Raw genomic sequence first — 26475 nt, forward strand, 5'->3', positions numbered from 1 at the left:
AAATTATACTTATTTACATCTCAAGGATAAGTGCTTCACTTTAGATTCTTCCTTGTTTTCCTCATACACGTAAGTGGGAATATGGTAAAGCACTAGTGTGGGTTAAGGTAGGGTTTGGTAGGGCTGTGCAATGTGTTAAGGTGTAATTCCGCAGACTGTCGTAGATGGTACCGCATAAACCTCTACAGTGTTGATTGCGGTGTGTGGCTGGTAGGATGGCTGACCCAGCGTCCGTTAAGTGAGTATCTGTGCAGGCCTTCTCTCACGTGTGGGTCTCCTGTTCAACCGGAGTGTTAATAACCATTGGGGGGTTCACAATGTGTATTTTCTCTCCTACCGGTGTTCTTCGTCCATTTTCCTCTTCTGTATCTGACCGTACTGGTTCAGCAGGTAAGTAATTCCTCTTCTTGTTCTCCTTCAGAGTCTTCTGGTCTTCGGATTTCTCTTTCGGTTGCAACAACTCGGTTAGGTACTGTGTCTTGTGTGGGTCCTACATGGGCTGGCTTTCTCTGAGGATCACAGGTAAGTCTCAAATTGTCTGTTCTTTGTTTCTTTCTTACAGATATTCTCAGCCAGTAATGTGCTCCTGAGCTTTCTTCGTCTGAGTCTGTTGTATCACTGTTTTAGGTCAGCTCTCTCTCTCTTTTATTTCCTCTTTTTCCCATTTTCTCTTTAGGTGGGTTTGTCTGTGCGGACTGCAGCAGTAAATCTACAGGTAAGTCATTGACTAGGTGCAGAAGATTCCGATGTAAGGTACGGACGGATCTTGTTCCCACCGGTCTCTGGACAGACTTTGTACACCGGGTTCTCACTCACTTTTTTACTACATATATTGTCCTTTCCCAGTATGACCTTAACTTTCCAGGACCACCTCTCTCGCTCAAGTTTCGTATGAGGACTGTCGCCGGGTTGCAGAACCTCTCCCCTCAAGCGGCAGTCATAGTACTTTCTTCTCTTTTGTACTTGCCTGTTTGCTGTTCTCTGACACAATTCTGAATGCTTGGGTCCTTCTTTCAGCCAACTTTTCAGCATAACTTCTAGGTGTACGTGACTCTCCTGTTGCTAGTCCAAACAGCAAGTCTACAGGTAGGCGCGGGTGGCGACCATACAGTAAGTAGAAAGGTGAGTATCCAGTCGCTTCATGTCTAGTGCAGTTGTAGGCATGTACAACTTGTGGAAGATGCTCTTTCCACCTGTCCTTCTTCTTTACCTCAAGCGTTCTCAGCATCTGAAGTAGGGTCCAATTGAATCTTTCGGCCGGGTTACCCTGAGGGTGATAGGGAGATGTCTTTGAGTGACCCACTCCTGTCATTTGCTGCAATGTTTTGAAGAGTTAATTCTCAAACGTTCAACCTTGATCATGGTGTAACTTGGGGTATCCAAACCTTGGGTTGAAGTCATTGAATATCTTTTCGGCTGCTGTTCTTCTGGTCGGATACGCTTGTGCAAATCTTGTGAAATGGTCTATTACAACCAGTATGTACTCAAAGCCTCCTCTGCTGGCCTTCAGATGCATGTAGTCAATAGAGACTAACTCGAGGTTGTGAACTTGTGGGGATGCTGCCCATCGGTGCTGCTACATGTGTGACTGGCTTCTTTTGGTTGATTCAGCGGCAGCGTCTGGTTACATATTCCTCAAGGTCTCTCTTCATAAATGGCCAATAGAACCTTTCTCGTGCCAGACTGAGGACTCTCTCTGTTCCAACATGACTCATATCATCATGAAGATGTTTCAACGCCATCTGCTTGTACTGGACTGTTAAGACTAAGACTAGCTGGTGTCTTTGATTGGTTTTCCAGTTCAGGACTCCATTGTCAATGTGTAGTTTTCCCCCATTCATGCATCAGTTTCTTGGTAGTGGCACTTACTCCTTGTCTTGCCTCACTGGTAAGTATCCTGTTTGTTTCTTTTAGTATCAATAGTTCTCTAATAGCTTGATCGTCTCTTTGGGCTTTTTCTAGCTCGCCATGGTCGATAGTTGGCAGGGGTTCATGAGTGTACTGTTCCTCTACATAGTCTTGTGACAGGTGCAAGGCTGCGACCCATGCTATATCTTTTCCCTGTGCTGCCTGTTTCCCTTGCCATGTAGCACGAACAGCTTCACCTGACAACTGGTCTATGCCAAGGGGCAAATGGGATAGTGTGTCTGTGTCTATATTGACTTTGTCTGGTTTGTACTTGATGTCAAACCTAAAGTCTGACAGTTCCCCAACCCATCTGTGGCCTACTGCATTTAGCTTGGCAGTGCTCATGATGTATGTCAGGGGATTGTTATCCGTGTGGATGGTAAAGTAAGGGGCGTAAAATAAACCTTTCACACACAGACCACTTCAAGGCAAGAAACTTGAGTTTGCCAGAGAGAAGGTTGTAATTCTTCTTGGCTGAAGAGAGGGTTCTTGATCCACACCCTCAGCTTCCCGTTTTGGCGTTGGTAAAGGACAGCTCCAAGCTAATGCAGTGTGAAGGGCAAGTCAAAATGGGGGTAGGCTAAGACAGGCGGACTGGCTTACGTGTCTATCAGTCTCCCAGGGGTGCTGTGGTGTGCCTCGGTTCATTCCACTGCATCCTGGACGACAACTGAGCACCTTTTCCTTTCTCTTACCACGGTTTGCCTGATGGAAGTCCTGTAAGTAAGTGCGGTAGTAACTTAAGAATCTGAGTAGTTTGTAACATCCCCAACAGTACCGGGCTTTTTGTCTCTCAAGACAAAGATGGCCTCCTGGACCTTAGAGTCACTCCGAACTCCATCTGCAGAGACCAGACGTCCCATGTACCTGCCTTCTCTCCGGGACGGTTCATACTTTTTTGGTCTCAGCTTCACTCCGTGGCATTGAAGGGCTTTCACCAACATCTAGCTGCTCCAGCTGTGCGCTCACTTCATTTGGTTCAAACAGAACAACTTGGTTGGATAAATTAAAACTGACTGGCACCTCACACTTGACTGCACCAAGCAGGCTGGCTATTGTAAGCAGCACCTGTGCTCCACTATGTTGTCCCCTTATCAGCTCTTGGATGACATTGAACCCTAGGAGTGGTCTCTCTAGTGTCATGTGACCAGAAATGGTACCTGTACTGACAGATCTGGATCACCGTTTCCCAGGAGGTCCATCCTCACCTCGACCCAACCATTGAAAGGCATAGCATCTCCATTGACAGCCATGACATCAACTGGCTTTGTTCCCATGAGTTCGGTCAGCGGTCGGACTTTTTGATCAGGTAAGTCTTTTTCCTTCCATTTGTGGTCCAGAATTCTCACTTGCGCACTTGTAACACTTGAGTATGTATTTTTTTCCAACTAGCTGGACTACTTTGCCTTGTGTTGGCTGACTAGTATGTGATGAAACTGTGCAGTTGACTTGATCTTGATTGGGTGCGTGAACTGCATCAGGCTGGGACTGTTGGTTTAGGCTGGCCACTGGCTGTCCTCCTGCAATGACCAGGCCCCGTTTCCCAACACTTCAGTTTTTTCAGACAATCCACAGCTTGGTGTTCCTCTTCTCCACATGCTAAGAAATGGTGGCATTCCATTGCGCCTCTCTACACATCTTGAACAGCCGTATGGTCTCTCTTCTTTGAAACGCTGGCTTACTGGAAGTACATTGACACAAATGTTCTGGTGTTTTGGGCTGCTTCAAGGATTCAATAACATTTCTTAGTGTCATGTATTGTCATATTATGTCTTGTTCCTGTTCTTTCTCTTCACTCTGTCTCCCTCTGCTGGTCGTATTAGGTTACCTTCTCTTCCCCTCCTTCCCCCAGCTGTTCCTTGTCTTCTCTAACTACCTCGTTCACCCTTTTCCCACCTGTTCCCTTTTTCCCTCTGATTGGGTCTCTATTTCTCTCTCTGTTCCTGCTTCTGTCTTTGTCAGATTCTCGTTTGAGTTTCTCATGCCAGAACCAAACTATCGTCGTGTTTGCTTCAACCTTGTCCTGTCCTGTCGGAATCTGCCTGTTCATCTGAGGCCACGTGTGATCAGGTACCTCTGTCCTCTACAACCCAGCTAATCTCCTCTGCTGCTAGAAGGGGAACTCTTTTGTGATTTCAGAAGGACTTTATGTTTCATTTGTCGCCCTCTCTGCGGGTTGTTTGTTTTGACATTAAAGGACTCTGTTTTTGTTAAACCGCTTTTGGGTCCTCACTCACGTGCATAACACTTAGGGCCTCGACTTGAGCGCTCAGTTGCTGGATAGTTTTGTTTTTGCTCTTTAGCTCAGTATTTTGCTCAACTTTGACTTCATCAGCTTCGAGCTGGGCATTGTCGTCTTATGACGTGAAATTTGGCCCAATCTACGCTGTCTCTCACTCGCATCGCTTGTTATTTTTATTACATGCCTCGGCAATGCTTCATCAGACACAGTGTTTTCAGAGAGGAGTCTCAACTCCCTTCTGATGCCGCTGTGTTTTGTAGCTAAATCCTGATACACTGTGTGTAGGTACACATTTTGGACCGTATGATTGTCTTACTTGACGTTTGAGTCACCTTGTTTAGACATAAACAACAACATATTGTATAAACAGTAGCTGAGCTATACCTCTATCCTCTAGCTCAGTGGTTCCCAAACATGTTATAGTCCCGTACCCCTTCAAACATTCAACCTCCAGCTGTGTACCCCCTCTAGCACCAGGGTCAGCGCACTCGGAAATGTTGTTTTTTTGCCATCATTGTAAGTCTGCCACATACACTATACGATACATTTATTAAACATAAGAATGAGTGTGAGTTTTTGTCACAACCTGGCTCGTGGGAAGTGACAAAGAGCTCTTATAGGACCAGGGCACAAATAATAATATTATAATAATCAATCATTTGTCTTTATTTAGCCATCTTTCATATTAAACCTAATTTGTTCAACAATTGTGAATAACTCACCACAGTTTATTTAATGAGAAGGGTATGCTTGAAAGGATGCACATAACTCTGCAATGTTAGATTGTATTGGAGAGAGTCTCCGTCTTAAATCATTTTCCACACACAGTCTGTGCCTGTATTTAGTTCATGCTAGTGAGGGCTGAGAATCCCCTCTCACATAGGTATGTGGCTGCAAAGGGCATCAGTGTCTTAACAGCGCGATTTGCCAAGGCAATAAACTCTAAGCGCAGCCCTATCCAGAAATCTGGCAGTAGCTTCTGATTAAATGACATTTTCACAGAACTGCTTGTTGCAATTTCGATGAGGCTCTCTTGTTCAAATATCGGTAAGTGGACTGGAGGCAAGGCATGAAAGGGATAATGAATCCAGTTGTTTCTGTCGTTTGTTTCAGGAAAGTACCTGCGTACTCGCGCACCCAGCTCACTCAGGTGCTTCGCTATATCACATTTGACATTGTCCGTAAGCTTGAGTTCATTTGCACACAAAAAATTATACAATGATGGAAAGACCTGTGTGTTGTCCTTGTTAATGCAGACAGAAAAGAGCTCAAACTTCTTAATCATAGCCTCAATGATTCAGATCATTCAGGCGAGAAAAAACATCACCCAGATAGGCCAGTTGTCTGAGAAACTCGGTGTCATGCAAGCGGTCAGACAAGTGAATATTATGGTCAGTAAAGAAAATGTTAAGATTGTCTCTAAATAAAAAAAAAACATGTCAATACTTTGCTCCTTGATAGCCAGCACACTTCTGTATCTTGTAAAAGCTTTACATGGTCGCTGCCCATATCATTGCATAATGCAGAAAATGCACGAGAGTTTTAACAAAGTAATGAGTTTTAACAAAGTTAAAAATGTTCATTGTAGTGTCCAAAACATCTTTCAAGTTGTCAGGCATTCCATTGGCAGCAAGAGCCTCTCGTGGATGCTGCAGTGTACCCAAGTGGCATTGGGAGCAACTGCTTGCACGCGCATTACCGCTCCACTGTCTCCCTGTCATGGCTTTGCACCATCAGTACAGATACCAACACATCTTGACCAAGTCCATTTGATGTCACAAAGCTGTCCAGTACTTTAAAAATATCCTCTCATGTTGTCCTGGTTTCCAGTGGTTTGCAGAAGAGGATGTCTTCCTTAATTGACCCTCCATAAACGTAACTGATATATACCAGGAGCTGTGCTAGGCCCGCCACATCTGTTGGCTTGTATGGGAAGCAGTAATTGTTTCAAAACATCTCCTGCCATGTCACTGATTCTTTGTGAAACAGTGTTGTTTGATGAAGGCATTGTCTGTACAGTTTTCTGGGCCTACATTCCTTGAAATAATAGGATTAAATGACGAGATGGAGAAATGTTAGTGGTGTTCAGTAGTAGATATTCTCCAAGATTGAAGAAGAAATCTCCAAGAACTCACAATCTCACTAATGCTCCCATTTGACATCACAGCGCCCCCTAGTGGCAGTACTAATACACAATATTTTAAATACAAATTCCTAGGAGGCCTAGAAAATTCTACAAGGGATGGCCCCATAAAATTACAAACAAAATAAAATATAAAGAATATGACCATACATATGTGTGTTTTGCATACGCACTTCAGCACTTGGCAGTCCCTTTCTGTGAGCCTGTGTGGACTACCACTTTGCGTCTGAGCCGTTGTTGCTCCTAGACATTTCCACTTCACAATAACAGCAGTTACAGTTGACCAGGCAGCTCTAGCAGGACATACATTTGACAAATTGACTTGTTGGAAAAGTGGCATCCTATGATGGTGCCAAGTTGAAAGTCACTGAGCTCTTTAGTACACTGTCAGCAACAGTTGTGGCTTAAATTGCCAAAGCCATTAATTTGAAGGGGTGTCCACATATCTTTGTGTATATAGTGTATCATACTTTGACTAAAGATGACATACTGACTTAAACTGTTGTGCTACATCATGTGTAAACTTTGGCCATCATCTTTCAGCTCGAAATATTGGATTTGCTGGTGTGGATGTTTAATCACAGAATTATCAAGGTTATCCAACCAGTGTATAATCAATCAATAGCATTTACTGAAGCCCATAAATCCTACAGTAGACTGTTTTGTGTGTATTTATTGTTTTACATTAGAATATAGAGTAGCCCAAAGAACAAATAGTTAGAGCCGCACGTCCCCCATATCGTTATATATATATATATATATGTTTTTTTTCTTTTTTTTCTCTTCCCATTTCGTTATTTGTTAGCATATTTTTGGGGAATAATGCAATAGGCCTACACAATGCACAGGTAGAAAGGCATGCCTATCTGCTTTATTGCGTAAGAAATAGCTCCTCGAGATGAACTTTTATGAACTTTAGCCTACTCATCATTATGAATGAGTTTTCTCTTCAGGGACAGACTGACATGGGTTACACCAATAAGAGAGCCTCCGAATGAAAAATAAATATAAAAATAACCAATCACCGCAATTATGGGCAAATCTATGGGCGGTTCCTGATACGCACCATGACCTACAATAAAACTCTGAACTCTGTTCTTACTTCGAATCATTTGATAGATTGTAACATTCTGGATTCACATTCATATCAGATATATTTATTGAAAAGATAAATGGAGGATAAAGACGAGAACGGACACGCTGTAAAACACTACCGATTGTCGGAAATCGAGGAACGAAATTCATTCAAGAGTACATGGATTATAATCAACCATAAAGTCTACGATGTCACCACATTTTTGGAGGAGGTGAGAAAGCATATGTCATGTCATGTTTTTTTAACCTTTATTTAAACTAGGTAAGTCAGCTTATAACAAATTCTTATTTACAATGATGATCTACAGGGGAACTGCGTTGTTCAGTTGCAGAATGACAGATTTTTACCTTGTCAGTTCGGGGATTCGATCCAGCTAATTTTCGGTTACTGTCCAAACGCTCTAACCACTAGGCTACCCGCCGCCCCCATCACATTTGACTTAATATATGCTTATCCATAATAGCCATAGCCAACAGGTAATTATCCATGGCAACATTTCGTACTAGTGTGTGCGAAGTCAATAAATACATTTTCATTATGTGAGGATAGGGAGAACGACGCACGAACTTTAGAGTAAAACAAAAAAAGTATCAGCCTGGCCTCGAACGACACGTAACACAGTAAACATATCAGTCAAATTAGTGTGATAGCCTATGTTATGTTTGGTATGGTTACGTAAGGCTGTTGCATTAGAGAGAGAGGGAGAGAAATTGCATAATTTATGCTGCTGCTCTTTGATTTTAATTGTGCGTGTCGCTTGTTGTAGAGCCTCCGTGTAGGGCAAAAGTTAGGCGACATCTAATCAATGGAGGAAGATGGAATTCATAGTTAAAGGAGAAGGATAGGCTACAATGACCAATAGCCAACAACTTGGCTGCTACTTTATATTCTGAATGGAGTTGTTTGTAACTGAGTAGGACAATAAAGTGCATGCAGACTCAATTAGCCTAGCTAGCTAACTTAACTAGCTTCTCCTGGTTTGATACAGTCAAGACAGGTACTACGTAGTCATATTGGATGATAAATGACATAGCTATAGCAGCTATTATTACACTATAGTGCGAGTAAGCTTGGTTGGTTGCTGTCTGTCCTTGTTCACTCACACACATTTACAGTAGCCTACACAGACATCACGGTCCCTGCTACCTCCTCTCCCTCATGCTTTATCAGCTCTGGTTAATATAAGTAGCTTAAAATTGGACTTTTCCCCTTCTCTCACTTGGACCGAGTCTGGACCCGACCAGGTCTATACGGAACGAGTGTAGTTGTCCTTGGGTCTGTTCGGAACGTGTCTCTATATTTAAAAATATATATATTTATGCATATCGGTCCAGATGGGAAAGCCCTAGGTCCAACTTTTTGGACCCATGAAGGCCTCTAAGGCTGCAGTTTAAACCCTCTTTCCACAGCCTTTTTCTACACATGAGAGGATCCGGACAAGAAAGCTGTCAAGAAATTGTCTGTAAAACCCGACCCATATGAACTACAAACTAATATGTCACCAATATTGAAAGGTCAGACTCCCATGAACACAAAGGTGTCGGTTGTTCTGCTACAATACACACAAGCTTCAGGAGAGCCATCTAAAGGCAACCCAGTACCAGGCTGTAAAAAAAAAAAAAACATGTACGTATGTGCATGGTGGGTAAAATGTGCCAAAGTAAGGTGACCAAACATTGGTATAAAAACAAAAAGTCTTCTATCTCTTAGATCTAGGACAGACACAAAACTTTTCCTGTTTTGCCATTTATATGAATGTTATTTGATGTGTTTCGATGGGCTATAGCAGTAAAGGCCAAATTCAATGTTTCATTTAAAAAAAATGTATATGCCTAAAATTCTAAATCAAGACGCTAAGTTATACATTTTATGACGATCTTAAAACAATTCCATGATCTAAGGGTTTAGACTTACAAGGGTTACGCCAAAAACTAAAGGAGAGTTTGGTCGGGGAGGATAGGTTAGCATATAATGCGATTGTCTAGCAACCAAAAGGTTGCGTGTTTCAAATCACATCATGAAATATTTTTGCTAGGCTAATTAGCAACTTTGTAACTACTACTTTTTAGCTACTTTGCAACTACTTAGCATGTTAGCTAACCCTTACCTTAACCCACAACCTTCAATTTATCCCAAACCCTAGCCTAGCTAACGTTGGCCACCTAACAAATTGTACATTGTAACATATTTAACGTCTGGCAAATTTGTAACGTATTGTACGATTTGCAATTCGTATCATCTGAATTGTAATTTGTAACATGTATCATATGAAATGGATGATGGACATTCACAAATTAATCTATACCAAACTAAACGTAACATACTGGGTCATACTAATCTGAGTGTCACAGATTTACATGTACTATGTTATGTCTACACCTGGGTGCAGGTTGGTACAATAGTGATGGGGGGGAGGGGGGGGGGGACGACTATGTATCGTTTTGACAATATTGCAATATTATTTTTGTTCTAGTTGCATCAAAACTCCAGTATTTTTTTCATTCGTAGCTTGTTCTCCATCTTCTTTTTAAATAAGGAGCTATTTTGTTTTCAGCGCTTATATTTCCATGACTGATCAAAACTTGTTTTCTCTTGGCCCTCTGCAGCAGACATATGGTGAGCAATATGTTTGGAATATTGAATTGCAATAAAATCCCAGTATCTAATCGCAATAAATGTCAAATTGCAATTAGAGATGGGCTTTTGAACTTTAGTGACTGTTTGATTACTCGCATGATTTTCTTTTTTGAGTAATCGGCCCGCACTGGAATTTTTTTTTGCGCATTTATCAATATGCCAACCGCATGCAACAATGGATTATTTATCATAACCATTACAGATAAAGAATCCTAAATGATAAATTGCCTCTCATGTGACCCGTTTCAGGTACTAGGCTTATGTCGCAAGTCACGACTTCACAGGATAGCCATTTGAATGTTTTTTAATTTTTTTAAAAAAAATCTTTTTTTTTTATAGCAGAAATGCCTTCTGGAACATGTGAACTTTCATGTCCATTAATAACAAATTTGTATTTCATCTGTAAATACGAATAAAATTGTTAAACTTCGAGCCTTCTTGGTAAACCACAGAAAAAGAAAGCAAACTTCCCACTAGCCATGTTTGGCTGAGATAATAGTGGGCTGGACATGCCGAGAGAGGAGTTTGGATTGGTCTGCCAAATAGAAGGCTTCTTTCTGTCTGTTTGAGCTCAGTCTGTGTGAACCCCTTCGAACGTGGCTTTTTTAAATGTAGCTGCAAAAGTGTTGCTCTCCACTTTCTGGAGGATCAAGTTTTAAAATCAGTGGAATTAGAGTATGACAGCTAAGGAGATGGAGAAAACACCTGTTTCCGGATTACATCTTCAAACTAAGGGCATTTGTGGCATGGTTTACCTGGCTAGGTTCATTGTTTACCTAGCTAGCTACATATCTCTAGCTAACGTGTACTGTTAGCTAGCGTTAGCTGCCTGGCTCCCTAGCTAACTTTAGCTAACGTTGTGATGTGTGTGTGTGATATTACATGGTGTTTACCTAGCTAGGTTCATTGTTTACCTAGCTAACTAGTTACATGTATTAAGCTAAAGTGTACTGTTAGCTAGCTAACATTAGCTGGCTGGCTCCCTTGCTAACGTTGTGTGTATGGTGTTATTATTCATATCCCCAATCCATTAGCTTTGCTAGTTAGAGCCTAATGTTAGCGAGCTAACATTGCACTTGGTTGGTCAGCTCCCAGCAGATTTATTCAGGGTAGTAATGACATGATTTGGCACTGTTCATTGTTGTTTAACTAGCATACATCAGCTAACGAGCCAGCCAACTAACGTGTGTGTGATCTTATATGTTGTTTACCTAGCTAGGTTCGTTGTTTACCTAGCTAGGTTCTAGGTTGTTTACCTAGGTAGCTAGCTAGCTACATGTCTTAAGCTAAAGTGTACAACATCTGTTGAATATGGCCGTGGTCAATAAACGTCAGCAAAAAAGAATAATGAAATTGTTGCCAGCAGAGCTGGATAGGAGCGTAAAGTGTGCGCTCTGAACACACCGAGAACAAAAACGAGATGGGTGGGGCAAAAGCTTAAGGGGCGCCAGGGTAGTGGTTAGAGTGTTGGACTAGTAACTGGAAGGTTGCAAGTTCAAACCCCTGAGCTGACAAGGTACAAATCTGTTGTTCTGCCCCTGAACCAGGTAGTTAACCCACTGTTCCTAGGCTGTCATTGAAAATAAGAATTTGTTCTTAACTGACTTGCCTAGTTAAATAAAGGAGGATGTGAACAATGCTGAATGAGAACAAAGAAGAGCTCTCTCACTGAAACACTAAAATGCCATTTTATCAAAAGTGAGTTTCAAGTTTATCAACTTTCAAAGCAGTTACTTTCCTCAAATGCAGTGTGTGATATACCATTTTGTAGCTCTGAGTCTACTTGTATTTTGCTACATAAGACCGAATCCAGGCGTCGAGTCATTTCAGATTAATTTATTGAAACGAGAAAGACGATCTTTAAAAAGGTAGTAACCTCAGCAGTGTGGCACTTGCTTGTAGAAACCTATGGCTGTGCAATGGCATAGCCTTGTTTTGTTAATTTAGCAGACAACTCTTATTTCCCATCCTTATCACAGTCAAGACACACACATTTTATAGTAAACAACATGATGTAATATAACAGAATAAAATATAACAGAATAGTGAAAAGTGACGCACATCTCGCGTCTAAGTTATTCTGAGGGCTAATTTGAAAGTGGCTCAATTTGGCGATTTTGAAATACAGTTTTCAGAGTTACAAACCCAAATCTCTTATTTTTGATAACCAGACGTTTTAGTTTATTCTGCCTGTTCTTTTGGAATTTAAAAAAATGTATTAACAATTCCACATTGAACACTGCATGGGGATGAAATATCGCCATGACATCTGTTTGGTGAGTAGGCTTAAAGTAATATTTTTGCGTGTTGTCAGTGTGAAACCGGTTCTATGTTTACACAATTGAGTGAGCCACAGAGCGGAAAGGGAATGTATGGAGCAGAACTGTGTGATGCTTGTCTTTGTTTCATTTTAGTTGTGTCCTGCAATGCACATGTATAAATGTAATGATAGAGTTAAAGCAAATTAACATTGTCTTCAAGACAACATTTTGACCAAATCGTTTTTTAGTATTTGAAAAATATATGATCACTAGTTAATGATCGAGTTTTGATGTCAATTCGATTCTTCATGCCCATCCCTAATAGCAATACATATCATATTGGCACCTAAGTATCGTGATAACATCGTATTGTGAGATCCCTGGCAATTCCCATCCCTAATAGTGAGTGATCATAACCATCAATGCTTCAAGAGGGCCATCATTGTTCCTGTTCCCAAGAAAGCTAAGGTAACTGAGCTAAATGACTACCGCCCCGTAGCACTCACTTCAGTCATCATGAAGTGCTTTGAGAGACTAGTCAAGGACCATATCACCTCCACCCTACCTGACACCCACTCCAAATTGCTTACCGCCCCAATAGGTCCACAGACAACGCAATCACACTGCACACTGCCCTAACCCATCTGGACAAGAGGAATACCTATGTAAAGAATGCTGTTCATCGATTACAGCTCAGCATTTAACACTATAGTACCCTCTAAACTCATCATTAAGCTCGAGCACCTGGGTCTTGACCCCGCCTTGTGCAACTGGGTCCTGGACTTCCTGACGGGCCGCCCCCCAGGTGGTGAGGGTAGGTAACAACATCTCCACCCCACTGATCCTCAACACTGGGGCCCAACAAGGGTGCATTCTCAGCCCTCTCCTGTACTCCTTATTGACCCACGACTGTGTGGCCATGCACTCCTCCAACTCAATTGTCAAGTTTGCAGACGACACTACTGTGGTAGGCTTGATTACCAACAACGACGAGACGGCCTACAGGGAGGAGGTGAGGGCCTACGGAGTGTGGTGTCAGGAAAGTGACCTCACACTCAATGTCAACAAAGGAGATTATCGTGGACTTCAGGTAACAGCAGAGGGCGCAGCCCCTTATCCACATTGAAGGGACAGTAGTGGAGAGGGTGGAAAGTTATTTTTTATTTTTTTAAGTTCCTCAGCGTAGACATCAAGGACAAACTGAAATGGTCCACCCACACAGACAGCGCGGGCTTGTCCCTAAAAACACTCACAAACTTTTATAGATGCACAATTGAGATCATCCTGTCGGGCTGTATCACCGCTTTGTACGGCCACTGCTACGCCCATAACCGTAAGGCTCTCCAGAGGGTAGTGAGGTCTGCACAACGCATCACCGGGGGCAAACTACCTGCCCTCCAGGACACCTACACCACCCGATGTCACAGGAAGGCCAAAAATATCATCAAGGACGACAACCACCTGAGCCACTGCCTGTTCACCCCGCTATCATCCAGAAGGCGAGGTCAGTGCAGGTGCATCAAAGCGGGGACCGAGAGACTGAAAAACAGCTTCTATCTCAAGGCCATCAGACTGTTAAACAGCCACCACTAACATTGAGTGGCTGCTGCCAACATACTGACTCAATTCTAGCCACTTTAATAATGGAAAAATGTATGTAATGTATCACTAGCCACTTTAAACAATGCCACTTAATAATGTTTACATATCCTACATTACTCATCTCATATGTATATACTGTACACTATACCATCTACTGCATCTTGCCTATGCCGTTCGGCCATCACTCATTCATATATTTTTATATACATATTCTTATTCATTCTTTCACACTTGTGTGTATGAGGTAGTTGTTGTGAAATTGTTAGGTTAGATTACTTGTTAGATATTACTGCATGGTCGGAACTAGAAGCACAAGCATTTCACTACACTCGCATTAACATCTGCTAACCATGTGTATGTGACAAATACAATTTGATATGTTTTCTCTCCTGGGTTTCTTTGCACTTTGGATGGCCTAGTTTATTGTTATTACATTGTAGTCTATGGACAATAAGATAAGGGCAGATAAAATAGTATCACAATTAGACAAGTAAAGCAGTCCGCAAGCTTTCTGATCCGTCCTTTGAAAGCCTGGGTTCAATCGTGGACACTGAATATCCCCAAAAGCTGGCAAGTCACAATTCCTATCCGAGTTCACACATTGTCCTGGTTACAGATTAATGTAATCTTTCAATCAGATAGTACAGGGTAAGTAGCTCAGAGGTGATGATGGAAGACCATTAGCCAGAAGGTCGCTGGTTAAAGTCCCAGTTTGGGTGATGAAGAGTGGGAACTGAACTGACAATTGGAAGGCTTCTGGTTTCAGACCATATCCACTACTGTTTTACCCTTGAGCAAGAAATGGAACCCTTAACTTCTCCAGGGCTTCTCCAGAGCTACGCTGTTGCTGACCCTGTGTTCCCCCAAAATATGGTGTGCGTTTGTTTCTGGGGATTGGAAGCCGAGTAGTGAAGAGCAATGAAGTACTATTCTACATTGTTCAATTTGAGTAGGGTAAATAATAAATAAAATCAAATCAAGTTTTATGTGTCACATACACACGGTTAGCAGATGTTAATGCGAGCGTAGCGAAATGCTTGTGTTTCTAGTTCCGACAATGCAGTAATAACCAACGAGTAATCTAACTAACAATTCCAAAACTACTACCTTATACACACAAGTGTAAAGGGATAAAGAATATGTACATAAAGATATATGAATGAGTGATGGTACAGAACGGCATAGGCAAGATGCAGTAGATGGTATCGAGTACAGTATATACGTAGACATATGAGATGAATAAAGTAGGGTATGTAAACATTATATTAAGTAGCATTGTTTAAAGTGGCTAGTGATATATTTGACATCAATTCCCATTATTAAAGTGGCTGGAGTTGAGTCAGTATGTTGGCAGCAGCCACTCAATGTTAGTGGTGGCTGTTTAACAGTCTGATGGCCTTGAGATAGAAGCTGTTTTTCAGTCTCTCGTTCCCAGCTTTGATGCACCTGTACTGACCTCGCCTTCTGGATGATAGCGGGGTGAACAGGCAGTGGCTCGGGTGGTTGTTGTCCTTGATGATCTTTATGGCCTTCCTGTGACATCGGGTGGTGTAGGTGTCCTGGAGGGCAGGTAGTTTGCCCCCGGTGATGCGTTGTGTTGACCTCACTACCCTCTGGAGAGCCTTACGGTTGTGGACGGAGCAGTTGCCGTACCAGGCGGTGATACAGCCCGACAGGATGCTCTCGATTGTGCATCTGTAGAAGTTTGTGAGTGCTTTTGGTGACAAGCCGAATTTCTTCAGCCTCCTGAGGTTGAAGAGGCGCTGCTGCGCCTTCTTCACGATGCAGTCTGTGTGGGATGCTATAGATCCCAAATGAATACAACCACTCATCAAAAAAACGTTTTAAAAGCAATGACTGATGCAACAGATCAGAATGTTTAGCTTAAAATGTTGATTGCCTAATAGTTTATTTCTTCACATAATAAGCTCAGCAATGCACACATCGCAGTAAGCTATAAGTGTGACTGTTCTGAAAAGTGACCACAAATGTGATTCATGTATTTAATGCTATTATAAAGGTGCATTTTTATGGTGCAAATTATCTTCCCCAAACTTTAAACTCACATGCTGCCTATATATACCAGTTAGACTCTACACTGGTTGTAAGTTATTTGGCCATTTTAGTTGTGATACAAACCTTATCAAAGCATATAGGCCTATGGGCTAGGCTACATGAGGTGTGCATCATTCAACCTCGATGGGTTAATATTGTCACCCATCAGATAATTATTTATTTAATGTTGTCTTTACATATACTAAATAATGTGTGAAATTAGTTTTGATTTGGTTAATTTTCATGCCAGCCTGGTAGGCTATACTCCTGTTGTAAGTTGATGCAATGTGCTTAACATTAGAAAAGTTTATAACAAATATCGTAGGCCTAGCCTATATAAAGCTGATGGGATCCTCCTTTTAATAGAGGCCATCAAAATTCTGTTCTCTCACATAGTTGCATAGCCTATAGAAAAGATGTGCAACATCATGGAGTGTTTGGTTTGATTTTTCGAATACATTTGCATCGATATTAGAGGGACAATAGAGTGCCAAGTACCAGGCTACCAGCACGTTTGGTACTAATGACCATCAGCAGCATCAGAGCTTGGAGAAGCCTAGTTACCGTGACTAAACGGTCACCTGGAATTTGACTGCGGTCATGACTCGTGACTGGCGGTAATACGGTCACCGTAACAGCCTTAGGTGCAATTTCGAAATTAGGAAGTGCATCATCAGTTTTCCTCTTGTCATGTCAGTCATTGCATACCTGAGCTATTTATAACTTCTCAGAAATGTTCAGATCAACTAGCCCATGTCAGCTAATGTTTTATAGCTGACATGGGCTAGTTGTAATGTTTTAGTCAGTCAAATATCATATGAATACTCATTGGACATGGCAAAATGTATAGAATTGCAAGAAAATTTGCTTTAACATTTTCTCTGTAAAAATGTTCAGAATTACAGGAAATACGCGAACAACTTTTTTTCTCTGCCAACAAGAAGGGTGTGAACAGTGCTTGTGCCCATAGAAGTTGATATGGCGCAGGCATGACATCTTCCCCAATGCTGGAAAGGGGGCTTGAGTGAAAAAGTTTGAGAATCCTTACCCTAGTTTGAACACAGAGAACCACTGATCCAAGATGTGGTTTTGTCTATATAGCTACAGCTTAGTATCAGGTTTTAGTGCAAAACAATGGGAATGGACACCTAGAATGCGTTTTATTAAGCCTAAATTGATTGACTCTGACATGTATATTACAGCACCCAGGTGGAGAGGAGGTCTTGAGAGAGCAGGCCGGCGGCGATGCCACAGAGAGCTTTGAAGATGTCGGACACTCCTCAGATGCCAGGGAGATGGCTGCCAACATGGTCATTGGAGAACTGCATCCAGTAAGCACTCCTTCCGTACCTTAGACCTGTTTTTTTATTTTATTTATAGGCTATAAGAAAACATTTGCCTCTGGGGGTGCTCTTGAGCCAAAAGGGGTCTGTCCCATAAATCATCAGAAATGACCTCATTGGACAGAAAGGGGTATACACAGTGATGTTGTAGTAGTAAAGAAAATAGGTGGGTAAGCGCGAATCGCCATTCACGGTGAGTAAAGTAACGCTCCGTAAACTTTTCAATGCATTTTTACACTAAAGGTGGGTAAACGCGAGCAAAATAAAAATGGTGCGTAGCTCGTGTTTTACGTACAGTTACCCTCCACCACTGGGTACACCACTGGGTACACCGGGTACACCACTGTACCACCACTGGGTGAGCAAAAGGAAACATTGTTTGCAAGAATCGTGAACTCTAACAGGCAGGATACAAACAGGAAAATAATGGCGCGGAACGGCATCTCGGAACGCACAACTATTGCAGCAGACAACCACACAGGGTTTCACTCCTATCAGCTAAAAACAAGAAAAAGCATCTCCAGTGGGCACGCGATCACCAACACTGGACAATAGAGGAGTGGAGAAACATTGAGATAGAAATGGGCTGGTCGCAGCATGAATGTACCCCCGTCCGATCTGCAGCAACTGCATGATGCCACTGCGTCAGCATGGACCAACGTTTCCAACAACTTGTAGAATCAATGCCCTGAACAATTCAGGCTGTTCTGGAGGGAAAGGGGGGTCCAAACCAGTACTGAATGGGTGTACCTAATAAACTGAGTGTACAGCTCTGGAAAAAATTAAGAGACCACTGCAAAATTATCAGTTTCTTTGGTTTTACTATTTACAGGTATGCGGTTGGGTAAAAAACATTTTTTTGTTTTATTCTATATTCTCCCAAATTAGAGCTTTTATTTGCAGAAAATGACAACTGGTCAAAATAACAAAAAAAATATTGGATAATGCAAAGAAAATAAGTTCATATTCATTTTTAAACAACACAATACCAATGTTTTAACTTAGTAAGAGTTCAGAAATCAATATTTGATGGAATAACCCTGATTTTCAGTCACGGCTTTCATGCGTCCCCTCCACCAGTCTTTCACATTGATGTTGGTGACTTTATGCCACTCTTGGCGCAAAAATTCAAGCAGCTCGGCTTTGTTTGATGGCTTGTGACCATCCATCTTCCTCTTGATCACATTCCAGAGGTTTTCAATGGGGTTCAGGTCTGGAGATTGGGCTGGCAATGACAGGGTCTTGATCTGGTGGTCCTCCATCCACACCTTGATTGACCTGACTGTATAGTATGGAGCATTGTCCTGCTGGAAAAACCAATCCTCAGAGTTGGAACATTGTCAGAGCAGAAGCAAGCAAGTTTTCTTCCAGGACAACCTTGTACATGGATTGATTCATGTGTCCTTCACAAAGACATTCCAGCCTTGCTGAAGCACCACCAGATCATCAGCGACCCTCCACCAAATTTCATAGTGGGTGTGAGACCGGGAGAGGCCTACAAGTCACAGTGTCTCGTACCCGCTGTGAAATTTGGAGGAGGATCGGTGACGATCTGGGGGTGCTTCAATAAGGCTGGATTCGGGCAGATCTTTTCAGTCTCCTGAGGGGGAATAGGTTTGGTTGCGCCCTCTTCATGATTGTCTTGGTGTGCTTGGACCATGTTAGTTTGTTGGTGATGTGGACACCAAGGAACTTGAAGCTCTCAACCTGCTCCACTACAACCCCGTCGATGAGAATGGGGGCATGCCCAGTCCTCTATTCTATTGGTAGTGTTTGTTTTAATTAATCCCAGAGGAACAAGTAATTTATAGGTTGTATTTTATTTCAGAGTTAGCAGGGCAAGCAGGCACAATTCATCTCTCTTTGGAAGCGTGGGACTAGATTGTTAGAATACAGATAAAAACAAAACACCCAGACAACCATTAAGTTACTATTCGACAGCGACCGCACAGGCCCTTGCACAATGCCAGCTCACAGTCTCACGTCAGAATTCGACACTCATTTATTTTTTTATCAAACATCAACTTTCAAAGTGTTTTTAAGGTTAAATGTAGGCCACATTTTTAAGGTTATGGTTAAGGTTTGCGATGGACTTAAAACAAAATTGTCAAACAAATTTCTATTGCTGGATACGAGCTTGCAACCTTTGGAATCAGAGGCAGATGCTTACACCCCTCTGCCATCACCGTCCTCAACGCCCTAGCAAAATCGAAACCTACTTGAAGGTAAGACTGTTACCCCCCTAGTGGTCGGTTTCCACATCATATCCCAATGTCCTCAGACATGGATGAACTTTGAATACTGACTTGTATCACGGGTGACCTGGTTGGTCTTCCTGTGACCTATTGAGTGTGAGGCGCTGCTCAAGACAAGTCTGGCACTGTGAGTGGAGTAGATTGGCTGAACACAACAGTGTAGGGTATTGTGATTGTGTTTTCTGCCCTGTTGTCTTCATTGAATGCCATTGGCTACCCTTTTATTCTCTGGATGTCATCTTGATTGAATGCAGATGACCATGATATTATGTAGGAAGTTTCAGTGGTCCCATAGTTCTGCTAAAATAGACACCTCCGAGTGTGAAATGTTAGATTTCACAGCATAACATGTGTAGGCTACATCATGGCAATGGTATGATTAATTAATCATTCTGGTTTCAGTTGGCTGATGTGACACTTAATTGCAAAAAAATCTGTCTAGATTGTTTTGGTAGACTGCTTTGCTGCTGAGAATATAAATAATTTAGTTCTCAGCCTTCTAGTGTAATCTAAAGGGGAAGGAATGCCTGGTCCTATATTTGTTGAATACCTGCCAACTCTCATAGCATAATAAACAACCTTTCTCTTTTCCTCCCACTCTCCCTCTTCTATCTCCCTCACTCTCTCGTGTAGGATGACCGACTGAAGATTGACAAACCTTCAGTAAGTAAAACAAATTAATGTGGATATCAGACAACTGTATCTCAAATGGGACAATTTACACTACTCATATTCCAGCACACATACTAAGGTGTTAGGTTTCGACAGCAAGCTGCCTTACTCAAGAGCCATTTTGAAAACACCTGTAGTTGACATGTACAGCACATATGAAACATTTACAATGTATCATAAAGATAGGCCTACTCAAAGATACTGAGACATACAGTACATGTAAATATTTGTGGACTTTTTTTATTTTCTTGCAGGAACCACTCAAGGACACCTCTAGGTATGTAGGCACCCCTGATGCTTTTTTTTCATTTTCTTGGTTTTAAATCAATCACAATTTAATCTTGCAAGTTTGCATCTGCGTGAGTAATGGAGGCTTCAGATGCTTGTTTGTGTTTATGTAAGCAAATGTGCTTCCTCATGTTTGTTTAGAAATCTCTGCTCCAGCTTCTCCAACCTAATGTTTGTTTGTGTGTATACCAGAGGGGTTGGGTAATAGCAGATGACAAATTACCGTCTGGATGAATAAAGTATATCGTCTATTTGTTGCAGTGATCTAATGGGGAACCAACATTGCTTTTTTTCTATGACATTTGCGTTTTATCACCTTTTTGTACCCTTTCAGCTGACGGTTTTACTGATGTATTGTATGTGAGCTCTTGTTCCTCACTTCTCAACAGTTGGTGGATAAACTGGTTGATCCCTGGTTTGGCTGCGGCTATCGTCATGGTGATGTACCAAATGTACACGTCGGAGAAGTGACTGCGCCATCCGTTCGTCACCTTTGCAAATCAAATGTCAATCAATATAACTGGCTTCAGAATGACCGCTACAGAGCCTGCGTTTGATCCCTGAGAAACCATTGCTGCCTTTTGGGATTTGTACAGCTCATATGCAGTACTATAGTACACATGATTAATTTAATGTTTTTCATCCAATCGCTCGGCATCATGTCAATGAAGGCATATCATTTTGTTATTGTGTTAACCTTCATTTTCCTCTCCTGATTTACATATTGATATATACAGTCGTGGAAAAAGTAAGTACACCTCCTGGATTTTTTAAATATATTTTTTAACATATGGACAAATGGATATGTAATCTTCACTTTAACACTATTGACAGATAAAGGTAACCTAGTTTAACCAATGACACTGAATGATTACTTTGCAATCATTTATTCATAAAAAATGTACAGAAATGCAATTCCAGTGCTGAAAAAATAAGTACACCCCTAGCTTCAATAGCTGGTGTTGCCCCCTTTTGGCTGAAATAACTTAATGTAGGCGTTTTTTGTAACTGTCTATCAGTCTCTTACATCGACTGGGATTATTTTTTGCACACTCGTCTTTACAGTACTGCTTCAACTGTGCCATGTTCGAGGGCTTTATTGCATGCACGGCCTGCTTCAAGTCCCCCCACAGCATTTAGACAGAATTGAAATCTGAGCCTTGGCTCAGCCATTACATAATCAGCCCCAAACCATAATGCTACCAAACCCATGCTTTACATTTGGTAAGAGGTCCTTCTGTTCAAAAGCAGTGTTTCATTTTCGCCAAACATGGTTTCTGGCATCGCAACTCCAACTTTGACTCATCTTTCCAGAGCACATTGTTCAAGTAGTTTTGGTCTTTACCCAAGTGTTGTCTGGCAAATGTCAGTCGTGTCTTGATTTTCTTTTTTGAGAGAAGAGGCTTCTTTCTTCCTGACCTCCCATGTAGGCCAAGTTTGTGCACTCTCTGACAGTTGCACTTCGACATTAATTGTGGCAAGAGAGGCCTGTAGATCCCTTGATGTTACCTTGGGGATCTTAGAGACTTCTATGAGCATCTTTCGGTCAGTTCTTGGGCTGAATTGGTTAAGACCAAACCAGACCAAGTTTCTAATCTTTTTGGAAGGCTGGACCCACCCAAGTTACACTCTAATGATTTTCTAATAATTTCCACCGGTTCTGGTGCACCTGATTCAAATTTTAGCAATTTTATGTGATGGTAAAGGTAGGGGTGTACAATCTTTTCCGCATAAGGAAATTAGATTTTTGTTTATTTTAATTGCATAACATATTCAAAGTGTTAATTTTATGTGATTTGTTAGATTGGGTTACCTTTATCAATGAATGTAGTTGGAATTTAGCTCAAATAGCCATATTTACATTACACATACAGTACTAGTCAAAGGTTTGGACACACCTACTCATTCTTCATTTTTACTATTTTCTACATTGTAGAATAATAGTGAAGGCATCAAAACTATGGAATCATGTAGTAACCAAAAAAGTGTTAAACAAATCAAAATATATTTTAGATTCTTCAAAGTAGCCACCCTTTGCCTTGATGACAGCTTTGCACACTCTTGGCATTCTCTCAACCAGCTTCACCTGGAATGCTTTTCTAACAGTCTTGAAGGAGTTCCCACATGCTGAGCACTTGTTGGCTGCTTTTCCTTCACTTTGCGGTCCAACTCATCCCAAACCACCTCCATTGGGTTGAGGTCGGGGGATTGTGGAGGCCAGGTCATCTGATGCAGCACTCCATCACTCTCCTTCTTTGTCATATAACCCTTACACAGCCTGGAGTTGTGTTGGGTTATTGTCCTGTTGAAAAACAAATGATAGTCCCACTAAGCGCAAACCAGATGGGATGGCGTATGACTTGCAGAATGCTATGGTAGCCATGCTGGTTAAGTGTACCTTGAATTCTAAATAAATCACTGACAGTGTAACCAGCGCCTTCACACCTTCTCTATGCTTCACGGTGGGAACCACAAATGCGGAGATCATCGGTTCACCTACTGTGTGTCTCACAAAGACATGGTGGTTGGAACCAAACATGTCAAATTTGGACTCATCAGACCGATGGACAGATTTCCACCGATCTATTGGCCATTACTCGTGTTTCTTGGCCCAAACAAGTCTCTTCTTATTGGTGTCCTTTAGTAGTGGTTTCTTTGCAGAAATTTGACCTGAAGGCCTGATTCACGCAGTCTCCTCTGAACAGTTGATGTTGTGATGTGTCTGTTACTTGAACTCTGAAGCATTTATTTGGGCTGCAATTTCTGAGGCTGTAACTCTAATGCACTTATCCTCTGCAGCAGAGGTAAATCTGGGTCTTCCATTCCTGTGGTGGTCCTCATGAGCCAGTTTCATCATAGCGCTTGATGGTTTTTGCGACTGCACTTGAAGAAACTTGAAAAGTTCTTGACATTTTCTTGACATTTTCCAGATTGACTGACCTTCATGTCTTAAAGTGATGGTGGACTGTCATTTATCTTATTTGAGCTGTTTTTGCCATAATATCGACTTGGTCTTTTACCAAATAAGCCTAACTTCTGTATACTACCCATGTCACAACACCGTTTGGCTCAAATTCATTAAGGAAATACATTTTTTTTAAGTACTTTTAACAAGGCACACCTGTTAATTTAAATGCATTCTAGGTGACTACCTCATGAAGCTGGTTGAGAGAATGCCAAGAGTGTGCAAAGCTGTCAAGGCAAAGGGTGGCTACTTTGAAGAATCTCAAATATAAAATATATTTGGATTTGTTTAACACTTTTTTGGGGTTACTACATAATTCCATATGTGTAATTTCATAGTTTTGATGTCTTCACTATTATTCTACAATGTAGAAAATAGTAAAAATAAATAAAAACCCTGGCATGAGTAGGTCTGTCCAAAACTTTTGACTGGTTATGTATGTATTTTTTAAAGACCACTTTCCAGGGGTTATACTTGCTTTTTCACATGACTGTGTATATATAAATAAAATACTTATTTACATATGGAGATTTTAGACAAATGTAGATTCATGTATTGAGAATGTAAAATTGAAATAGACTGGTAACTGCCAAAATAAAGGAAAAAAAATAAGGTGTTTTAATATGGCATTGGGCTACCATGAGATAGAACAGCTGGAGCTCTGAGGGATGCGACACCATTCTCCCACAAGAAATTCCATAATTTGGTACTTTGATATTTGTGGTGGAAACGCTGTCTCGGGCGCCGCTCCGGAATCTCCCATAAGTGTTCAATTGGGTTGAAATCTTAGCCATATTCTATGAAAAGCAAGCTAGATCTACTCAGTGTTTTCTAAAGCTTACCGGCTTCAGTTAGCTTCACATTCCAGCTCAGGCTTCATCTGTACTATGACGGTGGATATTGCTCCTCTGCTTGCCTCTAACTCTCGCAGGCTTGTAACTGTGTATGCATGTCGTACATGGCTAGTCCAACGCCAAACTCTTCATTGAGACAATGCTGAAACATCAATCCGTGGGCAAGTTATAATGCAATCTTTGCAAGAGGGAGGGTATCTGATTTCATTGGTCCTCAACTCACAGCTCAGTCATTTCATTCAGGGTAAGTGGAGTTAGCAGTGAGTTAGCCTGCGCCGGAGCAGGTTAGTTCTGAAGGATTCGTTGCCATATAAATTTACCTGGCTAAAAGGGGAACCACTTTTGTATGTCCAGTTAGCCCGAGTTGACTAAAGTTATCTCTAACTCCTAAAATGTGCTTCGTAGGATACCCCTCTGGTGACTGAGATGGCCATGGCATATGGTTTACATCGTTTTCATGCACATCGAACCATTGAGTGACCACTCGTGCCCTGTGGATGGGGGCATTGTCATCCACTGGCCGGGCAAAGCATTTTTATACATGGAATTTGTATTGCTTAATTCACCCTGGAACCACACCTGTGTGGAAGCACCTGCTTTCAATATACTTTGTATGCCTTTGTATTTACTTGAGTTTCCATGATTTTGGCAGTTACCTTTTATATATTTTTATGTTGTCATATCACTATTACTCTAACATACTGTAACCCTGCGATTGAAACAGAACATGGAAGTTTAGGCTTATAAAAGCAGCCTATAATATATTATGTGCTTCACATCTTACCTTTGCATTTTAACATATGCAAAACTGTGAACCGAATGGTCCCAAAACCCAGTATGAAAAACTGTTAACCCACTGGTCCCACATTTCTGGTGACATGGGTCTCAATGTTCCATAGAGAAGGCCACATTCTTGCACTGATTTTAAGTGACTGCTGTGTCGAGACTCACACTTTGGGAGCCATTTTAATCGGGATTAAGTTGACCCCATATGACCAGGACAATGTGTTTTTTTAATGGTAAAATATCATGGTTGTCCCTGTTTTTAAACTGCTAGGGTGTTAGAAGGCAGGGGAACTCGCCACTGAATGTTCTACAGCTGCTCAAAAGTAATTTGACATCTTCCATTTTTGTTTTTTCAATAAAATAATTCAAAAAAAGGTGTTTAAAGTAGTTTATTTGATCATATATCAACAATTAAGCTTTGGTCCACAGAGAAACAGCGGGTATTAAACCATCAAAAGTATGCTAATTTGTCACATTCCTCTAACTTTATTATCATACTTTGATTGGGTATTACTTTTGCAAAACCCACCTCTGTGCATTCCCATTATATAATTTGTCTGTGGCTTTGTAGAATAGTTATAGAGCACCATCTAGTGGAAAAATTGTATTGGTCACACATATTTAGCAATGTTATTGCGGTAGCAAAATGCTTGTGTTCCTAGTTCCAACAGTGCAGTAGTATCTTGACACCATTCACAACAATACACACATGTAAAATAATGGAATTAAGAAATATACAAATATTAGGATGAGTAATGTTGGCGTGGCATTGACTAAAATACAGTTGAATAGTATATACATATGAGATGAGTAAAGCGGTATGTAAACATTAGTAAAGGGACTAGTGTTCCATTATTAAAGTGGCCATTTTTTAAATGTGGTATAGAGCCCACATCTAGGACTTTGCATGTCATCAGGGAAGCTTTGGTTGTTGGTGTCAGTAGTTCTTACCTATTTGTGGGGCTGCAGGTAGCCTAGTGATTAGTGTTGGGCCAGTAACCAAACGGTTGGTGGATCAAATCCCCGAGCTGACGAGGTAAAACCTCTGTTGTTCTGCCCCTGATCAAGGCAGTTAACCCGCTGTTCCCTTGTAGGCCATCATTGCAAATAAGAATTTGTTCTTAACTGCCTAGTTAAATAAAATATTTAAATGATTTATTTGTAAGTATTTTTTATTTTATTTTATTGAGATGGTGATAGCCCTAGGTTTGAATGAGGAGGAAACTTGTCACTTTCATATTCTGGATGAAACATGTGATGTGATATCATCTACATAGAGATGAACAATATAGGCATTTTAATGAAATGCGTAATTTGACTATCTAGATGCTGTTGATCTTAACAGATATTACCACTTGCTTGGCCAAA

General features: G+C 41.3%; 1 protein-coding gene across 1 annotated transcript; it reads left to right on the plus strand.

Annotated features, from left to right (window-relative positions):
- The first annotated feature begins 7326 nt into the window (after positions 1 to 7326).
- LOC110535578 (cytochrome b5) lies at positions 7327 to 26261 on the plus strand. The gene is made up of 5 exons (XM_021620655.3): positions 7327 to 7600; positions 17147 to 17275; positions 20176 to 20205; positions 20469 to 20491; positions 20892 to 26261. The coding sequence occupies exons 1-5, from the start codon at positions 7466 to 7468 to the stop codon at positions 20971 to 20973; spliced, it is 399 nt and encodes a 132-aa protein (XP_021476330.3). The 5' UTR covers positions 7327 to 7465; the 3' UTR covers positions 20974 to 26261.
- The last annotated feature ends 214 nt before the right edge of the window (positions 26262 to 26475 follow it).

Source organism: Oncorhynchus mykiss, chromosome 11, assembly GCF_057628025.1.
Source record: "Oncorhynchus mykiss isolate SJ-2025 chromosome 11, ASM5762802v1, whole genome shotgun sequence".
Classification (NCBI taxonomy): Eukaryota; Metazoa; Chordata; class Actinopteri; order Salmoniformes; family Salmonidae; genus Oncorhynchus; species Oncorhynchus mykiss.

Bases quoted from the DNA above. Each gene is read 5' to 3' on its own strand.
- LOC110535578 (XM_021620655.3), top strand. From the start codon at position 7,466: ATGGAGGATAAAGACGAGAACGGACACGCTGTAAAACACTACCGATTG. The intron at 17,276-20,175 runs GTAAGCACTCCT...TCTCTCGTGTAG, and splicing joins TCATTGGAGAACTGCATCCA to GATGACCGACTGAAGATTGA. The intron at 20,206-20,468 runs GTAAGTAAAACA...ATTTTCTTGCAG, and splicing joins TGAAGATTGACAAACCTTCA to GAACCACTCAAGGACACCTC.